Source organism: Lynx canadensis, chromosome A3 (assembly GCF_007474595.2).
Source record: "Lynx canadensis isolate LIC74 chromosome A3, mLynCan4.pri.v2, whole genome shotgun sequence".
NCBI lineage: Eukaryota > Metazoa > Chordata > Mammalia > Carnivora > Felidae > Lynx > Lynx canadensis.
In genome coordinates this window covers 24282020-24301354 of record NC_044305.1, presented here as the reverse complement: position 1 = coordinate 24301354, position 19335 = coordinate 24282020, and the positions used below count along the sequence as shown (strand labels likewise).

The 19335-nt window shown below is 36.7% G+C and overlaps 1 protein-coding gene across 3 annotated transcripts in view; it reads left to right on the top strand.

Moving 5' to 3' along the window:
- Positions 1-19335, top strand: part of ITCH (itchy E3 ubiquitin protein ligase) — a 144712-nt gene that overhangs the window by 64517 nt on the left and 60860 nt on the right. For all 3 annotated transcript variants that reach the window (XM_030309756.2, XM_030309757.1, XM_030309758.1), the window contains 3 exons: positions 1421-1545; positions 3111-3248; positions 13049-13094. In XM_030309756.2, coding sequence (XP_030165616.1) covers positions 1421-1545; positions 3111-3248; positions 13049-13094 — 309 coding nt within the window. The remainder of the gene's footprint in view (positions 1-1420; positions 1546-3110; positions 3249-13048; positions 13095-19335) is intronic.

The window sequence follows — 19335 nt, the reverse complement described above, 5'->3', positions numbered from 1 at the left end:
ATAATGATATGAACTCCTTAGTGGTTTAAAAGTTAAGAAAAAAGAAACTTCTCCTTGTAGCCTCTTAAGGTAATATTATTGTTGATCCAATATTATTGTTGATTATTGATGATGTTTGGGGGGAACGCATAGCTCAAGTTCTGAATTTTTAAGTTGTAGCAGATCGGTCTGCAATGTTTACATGGCTTCTGTTGTGGGCATTCTCTCTAGAATTGAATTAATTTAGATAAGACCATCTTTGAGAGTATACTTTATCCTCTTTCAAATGAAAGTAAAATTAATAATTCCTTACATTCCATCCCCATTTAGTTTGTTTAAACTTAAAATGGTGGTGAAAATATGATAATGAGGGTAATAGACATAGGTAGCCTTCTGAGAAAGAGTTTATTTGTCCCCCCAAATTTCATCACCTTTTAGAATGAAGTATAGAGAAATTCAAATATTTCTAGAATTTTTCTTTCATTTTCAATTTTTTAAAATGTTTTATTTATTTTTGAGAGAGAGAGACAGAAAGTGTACAAGTGGGGGAGGAGCAGAGAGAGAGAGGGAGACAGAATCCAAAATAGGCTCCCAGTTCTGAGCTGTCCGCACAGAGGCCAACATGGGGCTCGAACCCACAAACCGTGAGATCATGACCTGAGCTGAAGTTGGATGCTTACCTGACAGAGCCACCCAGGTGTCCCTAGAATTTTTCTTTATAGTATTGAACCATACCATGGCAGATAATAACAGTGTTCCTGTTTTTCTAATTGGTGACTTTGAGAACACTTTGTATGCAGTTTAGTGCAAGTTCAGATTTCCCAAAATTTGTTTTGGAAATTACCATTACAGATAGTATTCTTCTCCTCCTCCTCCTCCTCTTCCTCCCCCCCCCCTTCCTCCTCCTCCTCCTCTGTTTTCAGACCTTTGTTCAAATTACAGCCTGCCACTGACTAGCTGTGGGATGCTGGGCAACTTGCTTAATTAACTTCTCTGAATAGTGGTTTCTATATCTCAACATGCAGGTGGTAATTCCCATCTCTTAGGGTTGCCGTGAAGATGAAATGAAATCACCTCAGGCTCACTATACTATCTGACATAAAGTAAAGATTTAATTTATAAATTAACTTTTTATACTACTAAAGTAAGACAAGTTTTCTAACAGTTTGTAGCATGATGAGCAATTTTACTTGTGTTGGTGATATATGCATGAAGTTGCCCCTGTAGTTCAGCCACAAATGAAAATGACAATGTGAGCATGTAGCATTCAGATGTTTTCTGTAAGATTACAAAATAGGGGCAATATTGATTGTACAATAAACTGTAAGAGATACAGTCAGAAGATTTTAGACATTAAAATTTAATTGTAATTTATTTAGGATCCCACCGTGATATTTTAATGAAAATAATAATTTTTTTTTTAACCTTTCTTCACTTTTAGTATTGTCACCCCTGTGAGTAAATTGCATTTTCGCGTGTGGAGTCATCAGACACTGAAATCTGATGTTTTGTTGGGAACTGCTGCATTAGATATCTTTGAAACCTTAAAGTCAAACAACATGAAACGTATGTATGTAAAAGTAACAGAAATTGTGTTAGGCTATTTGTTTTTCTGCAAGAAATTCATGTGCAAGACGTGCAGAATGACTATGTTCACTATTTGTTTTTAAGTTTGCTTGGTTATAATATTAATGAGGAGAACAATCTTTAGCTTTTTTTTAAATGTATGTTTATTTATTTTGAGAGAGAAAGAGAGAACCAATGTGTGCATGCATGTGCACTTGCAAGCCTGAGTAGGGAGGGGCAGAGAGAATCCAAGCAAGCTTTGCATTCTGAGCCCTTGAGCTCATGACCTGAGCTGAAATCAAAGGTCATATGTTTAACTAACTGAACCACCCGGGTGCCTTGAATTTTGAATTATTTAAAGCATTCTGAGCAACCTTGGTTTAGCCATTCATTTTTGACCCAATATTTTTTAGTAAATTTAGTAAATAGGTACTTATTAAAATATTATAACTCAATTATGGAAAACTAAAGAATATAGAGATGAAAAATGTAATCCTATTTCAAAGACATATATGATTAATATTTTGACAGATTGTCTTTTCAAATGCTTTTTTTATTTTTATTTTTTTTTTAATTTTTTTTTTTTCAACATTTATTTATTTTTGGGACAGAGAGAGACAGAGCATGAACGGGGGAGGGGCAGAGAGAGAGGGAGACACAGAATCGGAAACAGGCTCCAGGCTCTGAGCCATCAGCCCAGAGCCCGACGCGGGGCTCGAACTCCCGGACCGCGAGATCATGACCTGGCTGAAGTCGGACGCTTAACCGACTGCGCCACCCAGGCGCCCCTCAAATGCTTTTTTTTAAATTTCCTAATTTTAGATGGCTGTGGTTTTATTTGTGTGTGTGTGTGTGTGTGTGTGTGTGTGTGTATATATATGAAGATATATAAAAACTTGAAACATGCTTGTTTTGATTAATATATCATGATTTAAAAAAAATTTTTTTTAATGTTTATTTTTGAGACAGAGACAGAGCATGAACGGGGGAGGGGCAGAGAGAGAGGGAGACACAGAATCGGAAGCAGGCTCCAGGCTCTGAGCCATCAGCCCAGAGCCCGACGCGGGGCTCGAACTCACGGACCGCGAGATCGTGACCTGAGCTGAAGTCGGACGCTTAACTGACTGAGCCACCCAGTGCCCCTAATATATCATGATTTTAAAACATAGATGTTTTTCTACCCCTTGACTATCTAAAACATACTTTCTAAATCTCATTTAGGATTTAAGAGATGCAGTCCATTCTTAAGTTATATGTTTTCACTCAGTAAAATTCAGGCATATATTGCTGAATAATCCCGCTGGCTTATTTTCTGCAAGGATGGAATGAATATAACAAATGAGATGATTGAGCTATTTAGTATTTTACATTATGGATATTAAACATTAACAAATTTTGTTGTTTTTTTAAATGTTTGTGTCAAAAGTCCTGAAGCCTCAGAGAAGTATACTAAAAACAATTTATATACACAAAAATGTAAATTTTTTCTGACATTGATTGTTTTTAACAGTTAAGATGGCTTAAAGAAAAAAAAGTGACTATTCTGTAATTATATTCTCTTACAGTTGAGGAAGTAGTTGTGACTTTACAGCTTGTAGGTGACAAAGAGCCAACAGAGACAATGGGAGACTTGTCAGTTTGTCTTGATGGGCTGCAGTTAGAGTCTGAAGTTGTTACCAATGGTGAAACTACATGTTCAGAAAGTAAGTAATCACTTTTTATATAGGCTCTTTAATGATTCTTCTAATGTTAGCCACCATAGATGCTGTATGTAATTATTGCTATTCTTTTTCACCTTAAAGAAATTATTTCTTTTTTAAAAACGGACATTGATTATTTTAAACATTTTCCTTTTAGTGCATTGTTTCTATGAATAAAACATTTTTCTGTAAGTTGAAAAGTTGAAAATCAAAGTTGAATCACAGTTGATTCTGTGTAATGAATTGATTTGTAAACTATTTATTTTGTAGACCAATGATGATAGTTAATATGGCAAATGATGCCATACTCTCTCCATTGCCAATGGCAGACATAGTGTGTCTGTAGTAGTATCTAGTTGAGTTTAAATTTGACTTGAAATCCTTCTTAGTACTGTATCAGCCTACCAATACAAGCTGAAATCCATTTGCCATTCCTTTTCCATTTCTGTAGGCTACATTTACAGAGGTATCTTTGTGTTACAATAATGACAAAAACAATTCATTATACATATACCAGCATAGCTTACAATTTATGACTCACTAGTTTTTGTTAAAGGAAATAATAAACATGAACTAATTGAAAGAAGTTTGGCACCCGGATTAGTGCCTATATAGCTAGCATGCTTAATGAAAGTACTTCTTAGTGGATTCCTTTTAGATTTTTCCATTACTTACAAATGTGCTAAGCAAATTTTCACTTGAAATGTCAATTTAAGAGTCCCCAAGACAAAGAGCAGATTAGTGGTTTTCTTGATTAGTCTGACAAAGTTCTTTTTGTTTACTTAGAAACTACATTATAAAACATTTTGCAGTCGTCAGATGCTATTCTTCTGTTTCTGCTTTGGAAGACTTCCTACTTCTTCTTTAACTCATGATCTTTTTTAATAGCAGGACCTTCAACACAGTCCTGGTGTATCTTCCAGATTGTTTCTTTGAGGTTAGTGAGGGTGGAGAGAAATTTCTGAAATGGTCATACTGCTTCAGAGTTGACAAGTTCATTTTAATTGACTACTATTCATAGGAACTCTGTAATAGTCAAAATTTTCCATAAATTGAAATACTAGAAAATAATACACAAGTTAAATTTCATTTTTATATTGCTCTACACTCTGCATTTATAGCTGCTTAAGTTTTTTACCCCCTACAAGTTGAAACTGTTACCAATGAAAAATACTTAATAATTAACAAAGCATATCCATTTTCATATTTTAAAGTAGAATCTAAATTGTATATTTATACTTACAACTTTATTGTTTATTGCCCACAAAAGTGAATATTTCTATGTTACCAGTTTTCCACTCAGGTAAGAAAATAATTGACAGAATTTAACATAATTATTTGAAGTAGAGATTTTAATTGGAAAATCACACTGTATTTTAGGATTGGAGTTGCCAGATAAAATAGCTGCCATTTTTTTAATGCTTGCCATGTGCCAGCCACTATGGTGATGTGTTTACATATATACTCATTTAACCATCGTAGCTTTAGTAAGGCACAACCTGCATTTTGCATATAAGGAAATTGAGACTCTGATAATTGAAATAATAAGTCCAATATCACACCAATTAGTATGATGCAGAGTCAAGATTGAAATACAAATATTTGTTGATGTTTCCTATTCTTTCCAGTTGATTCACACTTAGAAACCGAGAAACTTTGAATCAAGTCATGAGTTGTAAGCGGACAAAATCTGGTCTAGTTCACAAGCATGCATGATGGGAACTACACTTAGATTGTTCTTTGGTTCCATTTCTGTAACTTTAATTATAAACCAGAAATGAAAATAAGAGTTTACCACTAAAATTGAATTTCTAGCACCTGGCATAGGTTGGTTGGATAAGAACTGGGGAGGTAGGGGGGTGAGGGGGATTGCTTTTGTATTTGAATAATTTTCTACTGTTAAAGATTTTTAGATTATTTTTTTCCCCTGAGAATGTTAGAGGTTGTGTTTTGTTTTAAAAATTTTTTTTAAGATTTTGTTCTTAAGTAATCTCTATACCCAACGTGGGGCTCAAACTTACAACCCCAAGATCACACATGTTCTACTTACTGAGCCAGCCGGGCATCCCAGTCAAGTTTTTTTGTGGAAGAACATGTAAAATGGTTCTTAGAAGAAATTTGTTCTTGTAGACTTAAATATTTTTGGTTAATTTTTAAATAATGTTTATGAAAAGAAATCACTGAATTTTAGTATTAAAAGTCACTAAATAATAGCTTGCTATAAATGTAGATTTAGTGGGAATGTTGGATTTTCCTGATGAGACAGTATTATCTCTTTGGGTACTTAGAAATTTTTGGCTCATTGTTTTTGGTGGATACATTTTTTTTAAATGACAGTTAAATAACCTTTTTCAAGTGAAACAAAATTTACTCAACGTGTTTGTTTTTTCTTTATGCTTATCTTCAGGCTTTATTTGAAAACTAGAGAGCTTTATATCCTCACCCCACCTTCCCAACCCCATGCTGGCTCAGAGAACAAGTTTAATATGCAACTGACCATCTTAGTTGTAGTTGTCACATTTTCTTTGATATTCTTTCTTACTTCTCTGATTTAGAAAGTAACTTCATAATTTGTCCTGGTGTTTTCCTCTCTTTAAGTACAGAGTTGCCTTTTATGAATCTCTAGGAAGAATCCTTTATTTATGAGTGTCGGCAGTTCATATCTGCAAGAACTTCCCATTCATCTGTTTTTACCTCTTGGGCTGCTGGTAGTGGTAGATCATTAGTTTAATACCTGTCTTCCTAAATATGACCTCCAGTAGGAAACACTGAAAAGCATTACTGTCAAAGACATTTTTCCTAAAGACAAATAAAAATCTATTTTACTTTTGAATTCATGATTATAAAGTAAGAACATATTCTTATAAAGATCTTTATTCTTTACCATGCATACTCTGGATGTATTTAAAATTAATTTGGAGATAGGTTTTGGCATATGTGACCTTTGGTTCTTAATATGTATGTTCCATTCCATTTTGACTGTATCTCATTCTTTCTTTCATTTGACTCTAGTTTTTGTGGTTCCTTTTAATTTTAATGTAAATCGCCATTTTATATGAATGTATCTATAATGTTTTCTTATCAGTATAATAAACTCTAAGAAACTAGCTTAAATTTTTTGCTTTACCAAATATTACTTGAAATTACTGATCTCAGCTGGATCTGGGTACCAACTAATTATTTTATGGAGATAAACTTATTTGACTTATCTTTGAATGTTTTTGTATATATGTTCAGATACTAACTAGTTTACCCTCCTCAAAAAGCCAGGAAAACTTTATTTCCACTAGTTCTACTTTAAAAATCCAAATATTAAGGCTGTAATATAGTCATTATTGGTTTAGAGTAAGACTTTGCTGAATTCTTCATCCATTTATACAATTTACAAAGCATTTTGACTTATATTCTCATATATATTACATATATTCTTATATTTAACATGTGTAATACATAAACCAGCATAAATTATTCACCCATAACTGCCACACACACACCTTAGAAATTAGAGCATTAACAATCATTATATCCTCCTGTATTTTCCTCCCTAGAAATCTGTATCTTTCCCCTACAGATAATCACTACTCTAAATTTTGAATTTATCATTTCCTTGCTTAAACATTTTTTTTATCACCTGTGCATGTCCTTAAGCAGTCTATTACTTGCACTTTTTCTTGAGCTCTATGAAAATAGATTTTTGCCTTTTAAAATTTATCCATAGTACTTCTCTGTAATTCATTTATTTTTGTTGCTATATGATAATCTGTTAGGTGAATATACCACAGTTTATCCATTTTTATGTCAAAAGACAGTCTGATTTCTTTCCAGGTTTTTCCATTAAGAACATACAGTCATAATTGAATATTTTTGCGTTTAGTCATTTATATGTCTCCTGGTACAGTTTGAAGAGTCTGTGTGGGATATATACTTGAGAATGGAATTTCTCCTATATATTGATATGTGCACTTTCAGTTTTACAACATTTATTGTTTCTCAAATATGTCCCTTTTTTGTTGTGATTCTTTTGAGGTACAATTTACATAACATACAACTAACCTTATAAAGTATACAATTCAGTGGCATTTAGTATATACATAATGATAGTATCTACCACCTCTGATTTCAAAACATTTTCATCACCCCAGAAAAACAAACCATTGTCCATTATATAATCACTCCCCATTCCCCACCCCCAACCCTTGGTAATCTCTAATATGCTTTTTGCCTTTAGGGATTTGCCTATTCTGGATATATCATAAAAAAGGAATCATATAGTACATGACCTTTTGTGTCTGGATTCTTGGCATATTGTTTTCGAGGTTTATCAAAGTTGAAGCATGTATCAGTACTTCCTTTTTTGTGGCTGAATAACATTCCACTGTATGATTCTGCCACAATTTGTTTATGCATTCATCTACTGGTGGACACATGACTTACTTTCCCACCTTTTGGTTATTAATGAATCATAAATAATGCTGCTACAAACATTTGTGTGCAAGTTTCTTTGTGCACATGTTTTTAATTTATCTTGGGTATATTCCTAGGAATGCAATTGCTGGAGCTTATTTGATAATTTCTTGTTTTTTCTTGTTCATTTTCTTTTGATAAGTTTTTTTAATATTCCCCATTTGAAAATTTCAATATCAAACAAAAAAGGAAAATTGCAATATCAGAGATCTTTGGGGATATATTTTTATTTTTTATTTTTATTTAAAAAAATTTTTTAATGTTTATTTATTTTTGAGAGAGAGACACACATATAGAGCGTGAGCAGGGAAGAGGCAAAGAGATGAAGACACAGAATCCAAAGCTGACTCCAGGCTCTGAGCTGTCAGCAGAGAGCCTGATGTGGAAAATGAATCCACAAGCCGTGAGATTATGACCTGAGCCAAAGTCGGATGCTTCGCTGACTGAGCCACCCAGAAGCCCCCGGGGATATATTTTTATGTCTGTCCTTCATTGAGACTTGTTTTCTTATGTGTTTGTTGCTCTTTGATTGCCAGTTTATTTATTTTTTTTTTCAACGTTTATTTATTTTTTTGGGACAGAGAGAGACAGAGCATGAATGGGGGAGGGGCAGAGAGAGGGAGACACAGAACCGGAAACAGGCTCCAGGCTCCGAGCCATCAGCCCAGAGCCCGACGCGGGGCTCGAACTCACGGACCGCGAGATCGTGACCTGGCTGAAGTCAGACGCTTAACCGACTGCGCCACCCAGGCGCCCCGATTGCCAGTTTATTTTTAATCATAGTCTGTGGGAATTTTAGGGGCCTAAATTGGGGATTAATTGTCTAAGAGAAAGTTTCTTTTGCTTCTGCTAGTGTAGGGTGTGCCACATACCTAGAAACACCTCATCTCCTTTCAAGTCCCTAGCCTAATGTGGCTATCTCTGGTTCAGTTCTTTCACTTGGTGCTAACCCAAGCCTTCTTTTCTGATTAATCTCAGAGCTGATAATAGCCATCAGGATAACCTTTTTTTTTTTTTTTCCCCCAAATTTGCTTACTTCACCTTGTTCCTGCTCTAGTATCAGTTCACTTGTTTGTTTTGCTTTGAGATTGCTAGGCACCAGGAAATAGAACAGTGTGTTAAATTGCTTCATCTACCAGTTAGTTATTTTATGGCAGGGAACCCCTTTTGAGTAGTTCACTGAATAGAAGAGATCTTTGTAGATCTTCCAAAGTGTCCTATGGGTAAAATGTGTGCATTTAGAAATCTGATCATTTTTTCTTGCAGAAATTGGCAGTAGGAATACTTCTAAAGAACAATACATTTATAAAATGCAAACTTTAAGATCACTGTTCTCTTCTTGGACATTCATTGTATAAGTATCAGATATTTTGTGCCTTTTTTAAAAACTATTCTCTGGAAGCACAGAATTAGGTCTGTATAATTTATGCCATTGAGGCACCTGGGTGGCTCAGTTGGTTACGTGTCCAATTTCAGCTCAGGTCATGATCTCTCAGTTTGTGAGTTTGAGCCCCATGTTGGACTCTGTGCTGACAGCTCAGAACCTGGAGCCTGCTTCAGATTCCATGTCTCCCTCTCTCTCTGCCCCTCCCCCACTCTCACTCTGTCTCTCTCCCTCTCTCAAAAAATGAATAAACACTTAAAAAAATTTCATAGTTATGACCTCACCTCTGTATTGAGTGGATGAAAATGGCCTTTGTACTTCTAAATGAAATGTAATTTTGAGAAACAGTAATAGCTAATATTTATGGAGTGCTTATGTGCTGGGCACTGTTCTAAATCTTTACGTGTAATCCTCACAACTATTCTGTGAAGTAGGTATCATTATTGTCCCCATTTTATAAGTGGTAAAAGGCACAGGAAAGGCAAGTGTACTTTTCTGAAGTCACAATGTTAGTACATGATGAAGCTACAATATAAAGTCAGGCAGTTTGGCCTCAGAGTCTGTGATTAAATACTGTGCTTTTTGTAATAAATGAAAAAGTTTAGAAGTGTCACTTATTGGTAGATTTAAATGGAATGTTCCAGATTTTTTTTTTAAGTTTATTTATTTATTTATTTTTTTTTTTTTAATTTTTTTTAATGTTTATTTAGTTTTGAGACAGAGAGCATGAATGGAGGAGGGTCAGAGAGAGAGGGAGACACAGAATCTGAAACAGGCTCCAGGCTCTGAGCTGTCAGCACAGAGCCCGATGCGGGGCTTGAACTCACGGACCGCGAGATCATGACCTGAGCCGAAGTCGGCCGCTTAACCGACTGAGCCACCCAGGCGCCCCTATTTATTTATTTTGAGAGAGACCATGAGAGCGTGAGCATGTGCATGCTGGGCAGGAGAGATGGAGAATACCAAGCAGGCTTTGTGCTGTCAGCACAGAGCCCAGTGCAGGGCTCGATTTCACAAACCATGGTATCATGACCTGAGCCCAAACCAAGAGTTGGATGCTTAACCAACTGATCCACTCTGATGCACTGGTTTTCTTAATTTTTGAGAAAAGTGGGATACTAATTGATTAATTTTAGTAACTTGTGCTGGATTTTTAAATTTCATTTCCTGATTTCATTTATGTCTCATCAGCTATTTGAGGCAATATATTCCATATAAAAATAATTCTTGTAGGGGCTCCTGGGTAGCTCAGCCAGTTAAGCGTCTGACTTTGGCTCAGGTCATGATCTCGTGGTTAGTGGAATTGAGCCCCGCATCAGGCTCTGTGCTGACAGCTCAGGGTCTGGAGCCTGCTTCATATTCTGTCTCCTGGTCTCTCAGCCCCTTCCCTGCTCACGCTCTGTCGCGTGCGCTCTCTCTCTCTCTCTCTCTCTTTCTCTCTCTCTTTTGTTTCTTTCTCTCCCCAAATAAATAAACATTAAAAAATTAAAAATTCTTGTAAGACTGAAATGTACTCTTTTCAGGAATGCCTGTGTGGCTGTCAGTTAAACGTTCGACTCCTGATTTCAGCTCAGGTCATGTTCAGCTTAGGTCATGATCTCACAGTTGGTGGGATTGAGCCCCACAAGTCAGGCTCTGCACTGATAGCATGGAGCCTGCTTGGGATTCTCTCTCTCCCTCTCTTTCTCTACCCCTTCCCCACTTGTGCTCTTTCTCTCTTTCAAAAATAAACATTAAAAAAATTTTTTTAGGGGGGCGCCTGGGTGGCTCAGTCGGTTGGGCGGCCGACTTCGGCTCAGGTCATGATCTCACGGTCCGTGAGTTCGAGCCCCGCGTCGGGCTCTGTGCTGACAGCTCGGTGTCTGGAGCCTGTTTCAGATTCTGTGTCTCCCTCTCTCTGACCCTCCCCCACTCAAAAATAAATAAACGTTAAAAAAAAAAATTTAAAAAAAAAAAATTTTTTTTAGGGACTCCTGGATGGCTCAGTCAGCTAAGTGGCCGACTTTGGCTCAGGTCATGATCTCACAGCTCATGGGTTTGAGCCATTTTTAACAGCTTTATTGAGATTTATATTTCATAAAATTCACTCATTGCAAATATCCAGTTTAATAATTCTTAGTAATTTAACTGAGTGACCCAACCATTACTGTAAATCAGGATTAGAACATTTTCATCCCCCTGGTAAGATCCTCTTATTTACAGGAAATTCTGTTCCCACCTCTAGCCCTAGGCAACCACTAATCTATTTTGTTTCCAAAAATTTGTGTTTTCTGGACATTTCATATAAATGGAAATGGTACAATGTGTGTGGTCTTTTGTGTCAGACTTCTTTTACTTATTAGCACAGGGTTTTTCGGGTTCATCCACGACATAGCACAATTCAATTATTTGTTCCTTTTTATTACTGATAGTTTTCCATTGCATACGTATACCATATTGTCTGGTTATCCACTTGTACTTTCTTATTTTTGGTAAGCTTTTTGTTTTAATTGAAGGATTGTTGACACACAAAGTTACATTAGTTTCAGGTGTACAACCTACTGATTGGACAAATCTGTATATTATGCTGTGCTCACTGCAAGTATAGCTACAGTCAGTCACCAAACAACACTATTAAAATATTATTGACTATATTCCTTATGCTGTACCTTTTATACCCCCTACTTTTTTTAATGTAATATTTTTAGACAAGATGATATTCCTGGCAGCCTTGCTGAGTATGGTATAGTGTAGTGGTGATTCAGCATTTTTTAAATGAAATTAATCTATTAATTATGGTTTGGAGTAATGTAGTGATGATTTCACTGTTTAAAACTATGTATTTGGGGACTTAAAAAAATTTTTTTTTTACATTTATTTATTTTTGAGAAACAGTGAGACAAAGTGTGAGTGGGGGAGGGGCAGAGAGAGGAGACACAGAATCTGAAGCAGTCTCCAGGCTCTGAGCAAGCGGTCAGCACAGAGCCTGATGTGGAGCTCAAACCCATGAACTGTGAGATCATGAACTGAGCTGAAGTCGGACGCTCAACCGACTGAGCCACCCAGGCGCCCCAGGGCCTTTTTTTTTTTAATGTTTATTTTTGAGAGACAGAGAGAGAGAGACAGACAGAGCACGAGTGGGGGAAGGGCAGAGAGAGAGGGAGACACAGAAGCAGGCTCCGGGCTTTGAGCTGTCAACACAGAGCCCAATGTAGGGCTTGAACCCATGAACCATGAGATCATGACCTGAGCTAAAGTCAGATGCTTAACTGACTGAGCCACCCAGACGCCCTAGGGACTATTTATTATTCTTTAACTAACTTAAAATAGACTGATAAACTTGAGTTCTTGTTTCTGCATTTTACAGTATTTCCTTCTCTGTTATTTTTGCTGCAATCAGTGTGCCTACTGTCTAATGTTTTTATAGCGCACAGACCCTTACTGAATCCTCAGGTTATTTTGCATGAATGAAATTTGAAGAAAGTGTGAAATTTGTGGCATTAATTTGCCACTTGAGATTAGTTGGTACCTTTCCTTTTCTTGAAGTTATTTGCCAGGCCCTTGCATAAGAGAGATGTTACTGGTTTTTCTGTTTTCAGAATCTGTTTTATTCCTTATCCTGCTGGTTATCAGTATTTTGTGTGAGGTATTTGGAATATAAAAGATGGCTAAAATATTAGATTTGAATTAGAACCAAGCAAATATATATTTTAAAAGGCAGAAGTAGGACATCAGTAATAATACCTTGACTAATTAGCATCTCCTAGACCTAAAAAGCATTTGCGCAAAATTTTGGTAAACATTTTTTAATTTCAATCATATGAACATTTTATCACATTTTTCCTTTAAATATCATGTTGGAATTTAAGTTATAGTGTGTTCTACAAGATTTAATAAAATGCTTTGCCTGTTTAGGAAAAAGGTGAAAATCACTTTTTGAAACTCATTTTCTGTGTAAATTTTATTGATGTTCAAGGTGCTTCACAGAATGATGATGGCTCTAGACCGAAGGATGAAGCAAGGTAAGATTTCACTTGTTCACCAAAGAATATAAGAAGAGACCAGGGAGAATAAATAACCATTTTAGTCAGAACTTTAGTTTGACTAAAGCAAAAGTTTAGACTGATACAAGAATAAAGAAATGTCAGAAAATTTAGGGTTCACAAATGTCCATCGACGGATGAATGGATAAAGAAGATGTGGTATATATATACAATGGAGTGTTACTCGGCAACCAAAAAGAATGAAATCTTGCCATTTGCAACTACGTGGATGGAACTAGAGGGTATTTATGCGAAGCGAAATTAGTCAGAGAAAGATGAATATCCTATGACATCACTCATATGAGGACTTTAAGACACAGAACACATGAACACAAGGGAAGGGAAGCAATATAAAAACAGGGAGGGGGACAAAACAGAAGAGACTCTTAAATATGGAGAACAAACAGAGGGTTACTGGAGGGGTTGTGGGAGGGGGGTGGGCTAAATGGGTAAGGGGCACTAAGGAATCTACTGAAATCATTGTTGCACTATATGCTAACTAATTTGGATGTAAATTTAAAAAAAAAAAAAAATTCAGGACTCAGTGGCACCTGGCTGGCTCAGTTGGTGGAGCATACAACTCTTGATCATGGGGTTGTGAGTTTGAGCCCATGTTGGGTATAGAGATTACTTAGATAATAAAATCTTTAAAAAGAAATTTAGGGCTCAAAGTAAGAAAGGAAATATTTATGAATGTTTCAAAATACTTAGCTTATTTGACTGCAGTTCTTTGGAGTAGCCCAGGGATACCCAAATTGCTAATATTTCCTTCAGCTTATTGAAAGTGAATATATTTGCACTTTTTCAAAGGCAAGGAGTTCAGAATCCCGGGGCCATCACTGGACTGTTAAATTTTTTTTTCTAGAAAAGCTGGGTTATAAGCTTTGGGTATATGGGAAGGTCGTCACCATCTATGGTATCTTCTGAGCCTTTGTTGAAAGGAGCAGTGATTTGTACCAGTTGTTCACTCTAACCCTAGATTCAGCACTTTTTTTTTTTTAAGTTTATTTATTTCTTTTAGTTATCTCTATACCCAGTGTGGGGCTCAGACTCACAATCCTGAGATCAAGAGTCGTATACTCTTCTGACTGAGGCAGCCAGGTGCCAGTGGATTCACCACTTTCATGGGCTTATCTGCCTTGACATCTAGGGCCTAAAAAGTGTTGAATGCCTTGAGTGTTAACTGATTTAAACATTTAGGTGTTTAGTGTTATGCTAGAAAACTGATAATGGGAGATAAATTTAGAAAAGGAGATGTTCCTAGTCTTAAGGCAGTAAGTAACATATCTTAGAGAGTTACAAAATCCCATTGGATTCCTCCTTTTTCCCAAACTGAGTAAACAGTGGGTAGGAAGATGATGAACCACAGAAGTCATGATCAGAAGAGAAGTGTAGAAGTATCACAGAACATAAGGGAAAATACCCTTAAAGATGGGGTATTAACGTGTTAGGTGGTGGCAGGAGAGGAGAGGTGGAGCAAGTAGAACAAAATGTTAATGGTTGTTGAAACTGAGTTGATAGGGAATTTGTGCTACTAGTTTGTCTACTTTTGTGATTTATGGGAAATTTTATAATAAAGTTAAAAAAAGACAACTCACCAAGATCTTTGGGAAAATTAAAGTGTGTAAAGCTATTCTCTTTTATCTAATAGAGATCTCCTTTCAGAGTCACTCCTGTGACAAAAACTCATCTCTTATACTAATCTCTGAAGAGGTGGAATATTAAGGACTAGTAACATCTTGTCCACGGAATAATAACTGCTTTTATTTCTCAGTGTGATTAAAAAGCAATAGAAAAGAAATATACGTATCTCTGTAGACGGGGAGACAACTCTAGCCTCTTGTGCCTCCCCTTAGTTTTATGTTTAATTAGAGTTTTGAATTCCTGAAATTTTCTCCATAATGTTTTAATATTTCAGTTTGTGTTCATCAGGTAACTCCTATTTTATATAATAAACCCATCTTTTTCCATTAATAAGTGAGAATGTCATAGAATTTTGTATGCTCATTGAAAGGTTCAGTTAAGGGGCGCCTGGGTGGCTCAGTTGGCTGACTCTTGATTTCAGTTCAGGTCATGATCTCACGGTTTATGGGATCAAATCCTGCCTTGTTGCGCTCCATGCTGACAGTATTGAACCTGTTTGGGATTTTCTCTCCCTCTCTCTCTTCTCTCCCTCTCTTCTCTCCCTCTCTCCCTTCCTTTCCCTCCCTCCCTCTCTCTCTTGCTCTCTCAAAATAAATACAATTTAAAAACAAGAAAGGTTCATTTAAGTCACTCTTTCTTTTTACAAATCTCATTATTTTTAATTTTTCTATTTTTTTTTTAAAGTACTCTCTATACCCAACGTGGGGCTCAAACTTAGTATCCCAAGATCAAGAGTCGCATGCTCTACTGACTGAGCTAGCTAGTTACTCCTACAAGTCTCATTCTTAAAGTGCTTTATGAAACCACTCTAGTCAACTGTAAATGTCTTACAAAGGCATTCCTGGAACCCTAGCTTCATGCCATTTATTTAATCAATGCTTCTACCCAAGTGAAGTAGTAATCTGAGGAATAGTGTCTTTGAGGTTTCTGAGACTGCCAGAATAATCTTTAAGCATGTCTTTTGTGTTAAGTATGAATTCCTTTATGTTAGCTTTTACTCCAGAGAGTGTATCTCTGAGATGATGGGTTTGAAAAGCATTTTGTAAACTGTCAAATGCTGTTAAATGTTACTACACAATGATCATGGCCATGACTGGCTTTTTCCCTTTGCTTTTATTTGCTTACTTCATAACTATAAGACTAAAAAGCAGGGCAGTATATACCCAGTGAACAAGGGTTTTGTGCCCCTCCTCTCCAATTTCTTGCCCAGTTATCATTTAGGAAGATACTAAACAACTTTAGGTTACATTACCTTTTTGTCCTAATTCAGGCCCTATTGTATACTGTGAATATAGTCTTGTTAGTCTGCTTTCCTCTGTAGCATGTCTGGATGTCCTATATTATTCAACATTGTCTTCTGTCATTTTTATGAAGTTCAAGATGATTGGCACCTAGTATTTAAGATTTTGTTGTTAGAAGTACTTTATTGGCTGTTAGGACCTTACTGTATTAGCATCTTGGTTCTCCAGGGTTCTTTATCCTGTCCATAAACATCTGGGCTTATGTATAAGTTAGATATATATGCATGGTGAGATAAACAGAGGTTTATAAGAATGTGGAGCAGAGGAACAAAGCCATAGTAGCATGTAATTAGTAGCTAATTCCTTTTAAAGATAATGGAGGTGGTGAGTTCACACTGACAATTCTATACAGTGTATAGGTTTCCACGTTTTCAAAATCCATTTCAAGTTTTAGTTTCACACCCATTTACTAAAAGAACTAAAATAAACCACCAGTGCTCTTTTAGTATGGCTTTGTTTCTCAAACTTCAGAGTGTATCAGAATCACTTGGAAGACTTGTTCAACCACAGATTACGGTCTTATCTCCAGTTCCCAATTTGTTAGGTCTACGTTTGGGCCTACGATTTGCACTTCTCAGAAGTTTCCAGGTGATGCCTATAGTGTTAGACCACGCCATACACTTTGAGAAACACTATGGTTAGACTTACAGGTATTTCTTAGATTACAACAAACTGTTTTGGGAAATTTTTTCAGTTATGTAATGAAGTCTATTTCTTGAAAATCTAGGCTTACAGAATTGTCATTCTGCCTTAATCTCATGCTCTTTTACTTCAGAACTAGTTTGAATTTTGTTTCTTCTCGAACTGTTTTTATTACTAGAAAATAATACATGATGGTTTTAAAAAATGTAAATCAGGAAGCGCCTGGGTGGCTCATTCAGTTGAGCGTCCGACTTCAGCTCAGGTCATGATCTCACAGTCTGTGAGTTCGAGCCCCGCGTCGGGCTCTGTGCTGATAGCTCAGAGCCTGGAGCCTGCTTCGGATTCTGTGTCTTCTTCTCTCTCTGCCCCTCCCCTGCTCATGCTCTGTCTCTCTCTGTCTCAAAAATAAATAAAAATAAAAAAAAATGTAAATCAGTATATAAACCAAAATTATATAAGCTTCATGGAAGAAATAGCATTTGACCTAAGACCATAAAGCATAGTTGTAATTTGGTTTTGCATGCCTTGGGAAATTGGACAGGGGAAGGGGTTCTAGGTGGAAGGAAGAAAAACAGTTATAGAGATGGGGAACAACATAGGGTGTGTTGTTAGAAATCTTCACTCACAGTGTCTAGCTAAAAATAGGGTAATTGAAAGGGGAAAATGGTAGGTGGTGAATTTGAGAGTAGAATCCATTAGTTAATATTTGTTGTCTCTTCTATGTCAGGCAGTATGAGCATGTTTCCTGTCATTTCACTTAATCTTAAACACTTTTGTGAGGTAGATAGGTATGGATCATTTTTATGGGTGATAAGAAAACTAAGCCTAAGAAAGGGAAAGGAACTTGCCTGAGTTAATAGTGTAGTGGCACAGTTGAACCTGCAATTGCCTTACCTTCAGAGCCTGAACTCATAATTGTCATTCTTTACTGCGACCTAAAGTGTTAGTTATTTTTAGTGTTACATAGGTTGGGGCCAGATGGAGGTTTTGGTTTGTAAATATAGGTATCCCTCATTTTGTGCTTTGCAGATATTTTGATTTTTTTTTTTTAAACAAACTAAAGGTTTGTGGGAACCCTGCATTGAGCAAATCTGTCAGTGCCATTATTTTCTTTTTTTTAATTTTTTTTTTAACGTTTGTTTATTTTTGAGACAGAGAGAGACAGAGCATGAACGGGGGAGGGGCAGAGAGAGAGGGAGACACAGAATCGGAAACAGGCTCCAGGCTCTGAACTGTCAGCACAGAGCCCGACGCAGGGCTTGAACTCACAGACCATGAGATCATGACCTGAGCCGAAGTCGGACGCTCAACCGACCGAGCCACCCAGGCGCCCCAATGTGCCATTATTTTTAATAACATTCACTTGTGTCTCTCTCACATTTTGGTAATTCTTGCTCTGTTTCAAACTTTGTCATTATTATGTTTGTAATGGTAATCTGTGGTCAGTGATCTTTGATGTTACTATTGTAATTGTTTGGGGGCACCACAGACTCTGCCCATATACAACAGTGAACTTAACTGATAAATGTTGTGGGTGTTTTAACTGCTCCACTGATAGGCTGTTCCCCATCCCTCTCCTTGGGCCTCCTTGTTCCCTGAGTCACAACCGTTAGGCCAGCTAATAACCCTACAGTGGTCTTTAAGTGCTCAAGTGAAAGGAAGAATAGCATGTCTCTCACTTGAAATGAAAAGCTAGAAATGATTAATCTTAGTGAGGAAAGCATGTTGAGAGCCTAGATAGGCCAGAAGCTAGGCTTCTTGTGCCAAACAGCTAGCTAAGTTGTGAGTGCAAAGGAAAAGTTCTTGAAATTAAAAGTGCTATTTCAGTGAACACACAAATGGTAAGAAAACAGACTTACTGTTGATATGGAGACTGTTTCAGTGGTCTGGATAGATCAAACCAGCTACAACATTCCCTTAAGCCAAAACCTAATCCAGAGCAAGACTCTAATTCTCTTCAATTCTGTGAAGGCTGAGAGAGGTGAGGAAACTGCAGAAGAAAAGTTTGAAGCCAGTAGTGGTTGGTTCATGAGGTTTAAGGAAGGAAACAATCTCTGTTTACATAAAAGTACAAGATGAAGCAGCAAGTTATCAAGAAGATGTAGCTAATTAATGAAGGTGGCTACACTAAACAACAGATTTTCAGTGTAGATGAAACAGCCTTATATTGGAAGAAGATGCCATCTAAGACTTTCATAGCTGGAGAGGAGAAGGTTAATGCCTGGCTTCAAAGGATAGGCTGACTGGCTTGCTAGGGCCTATTGCAGCTGCTGACTTTAAGTTGAAGCCAGTGCTCAGTGACCATTCCAGAAATCCTAGGGCCCTTAAGAATTATGCTAAATCTACTCTGCCTGTGCTCTGTAAATAGAACAACAAAGCCTGGATGATAGCACATCTGTTTACAAGGTTTATTGAATATTTTAAGCCCCCTGTTGAGACTTACTACTCAGAAAAAAGATTCTTGGAAATGTTACTGCTAATTGGCAATGCGTCTGGTCACCTAGAGCTCTGATGCTGATGTGTAACAAGGTTAAGGTTTTCATGCCTGCTAATACAGCATCCATTCTGCAGCCCATGGATCAAGGGATAATTTTGTCTCTCAAGTTTTATTATTTAAGAAATACATTTCTTAA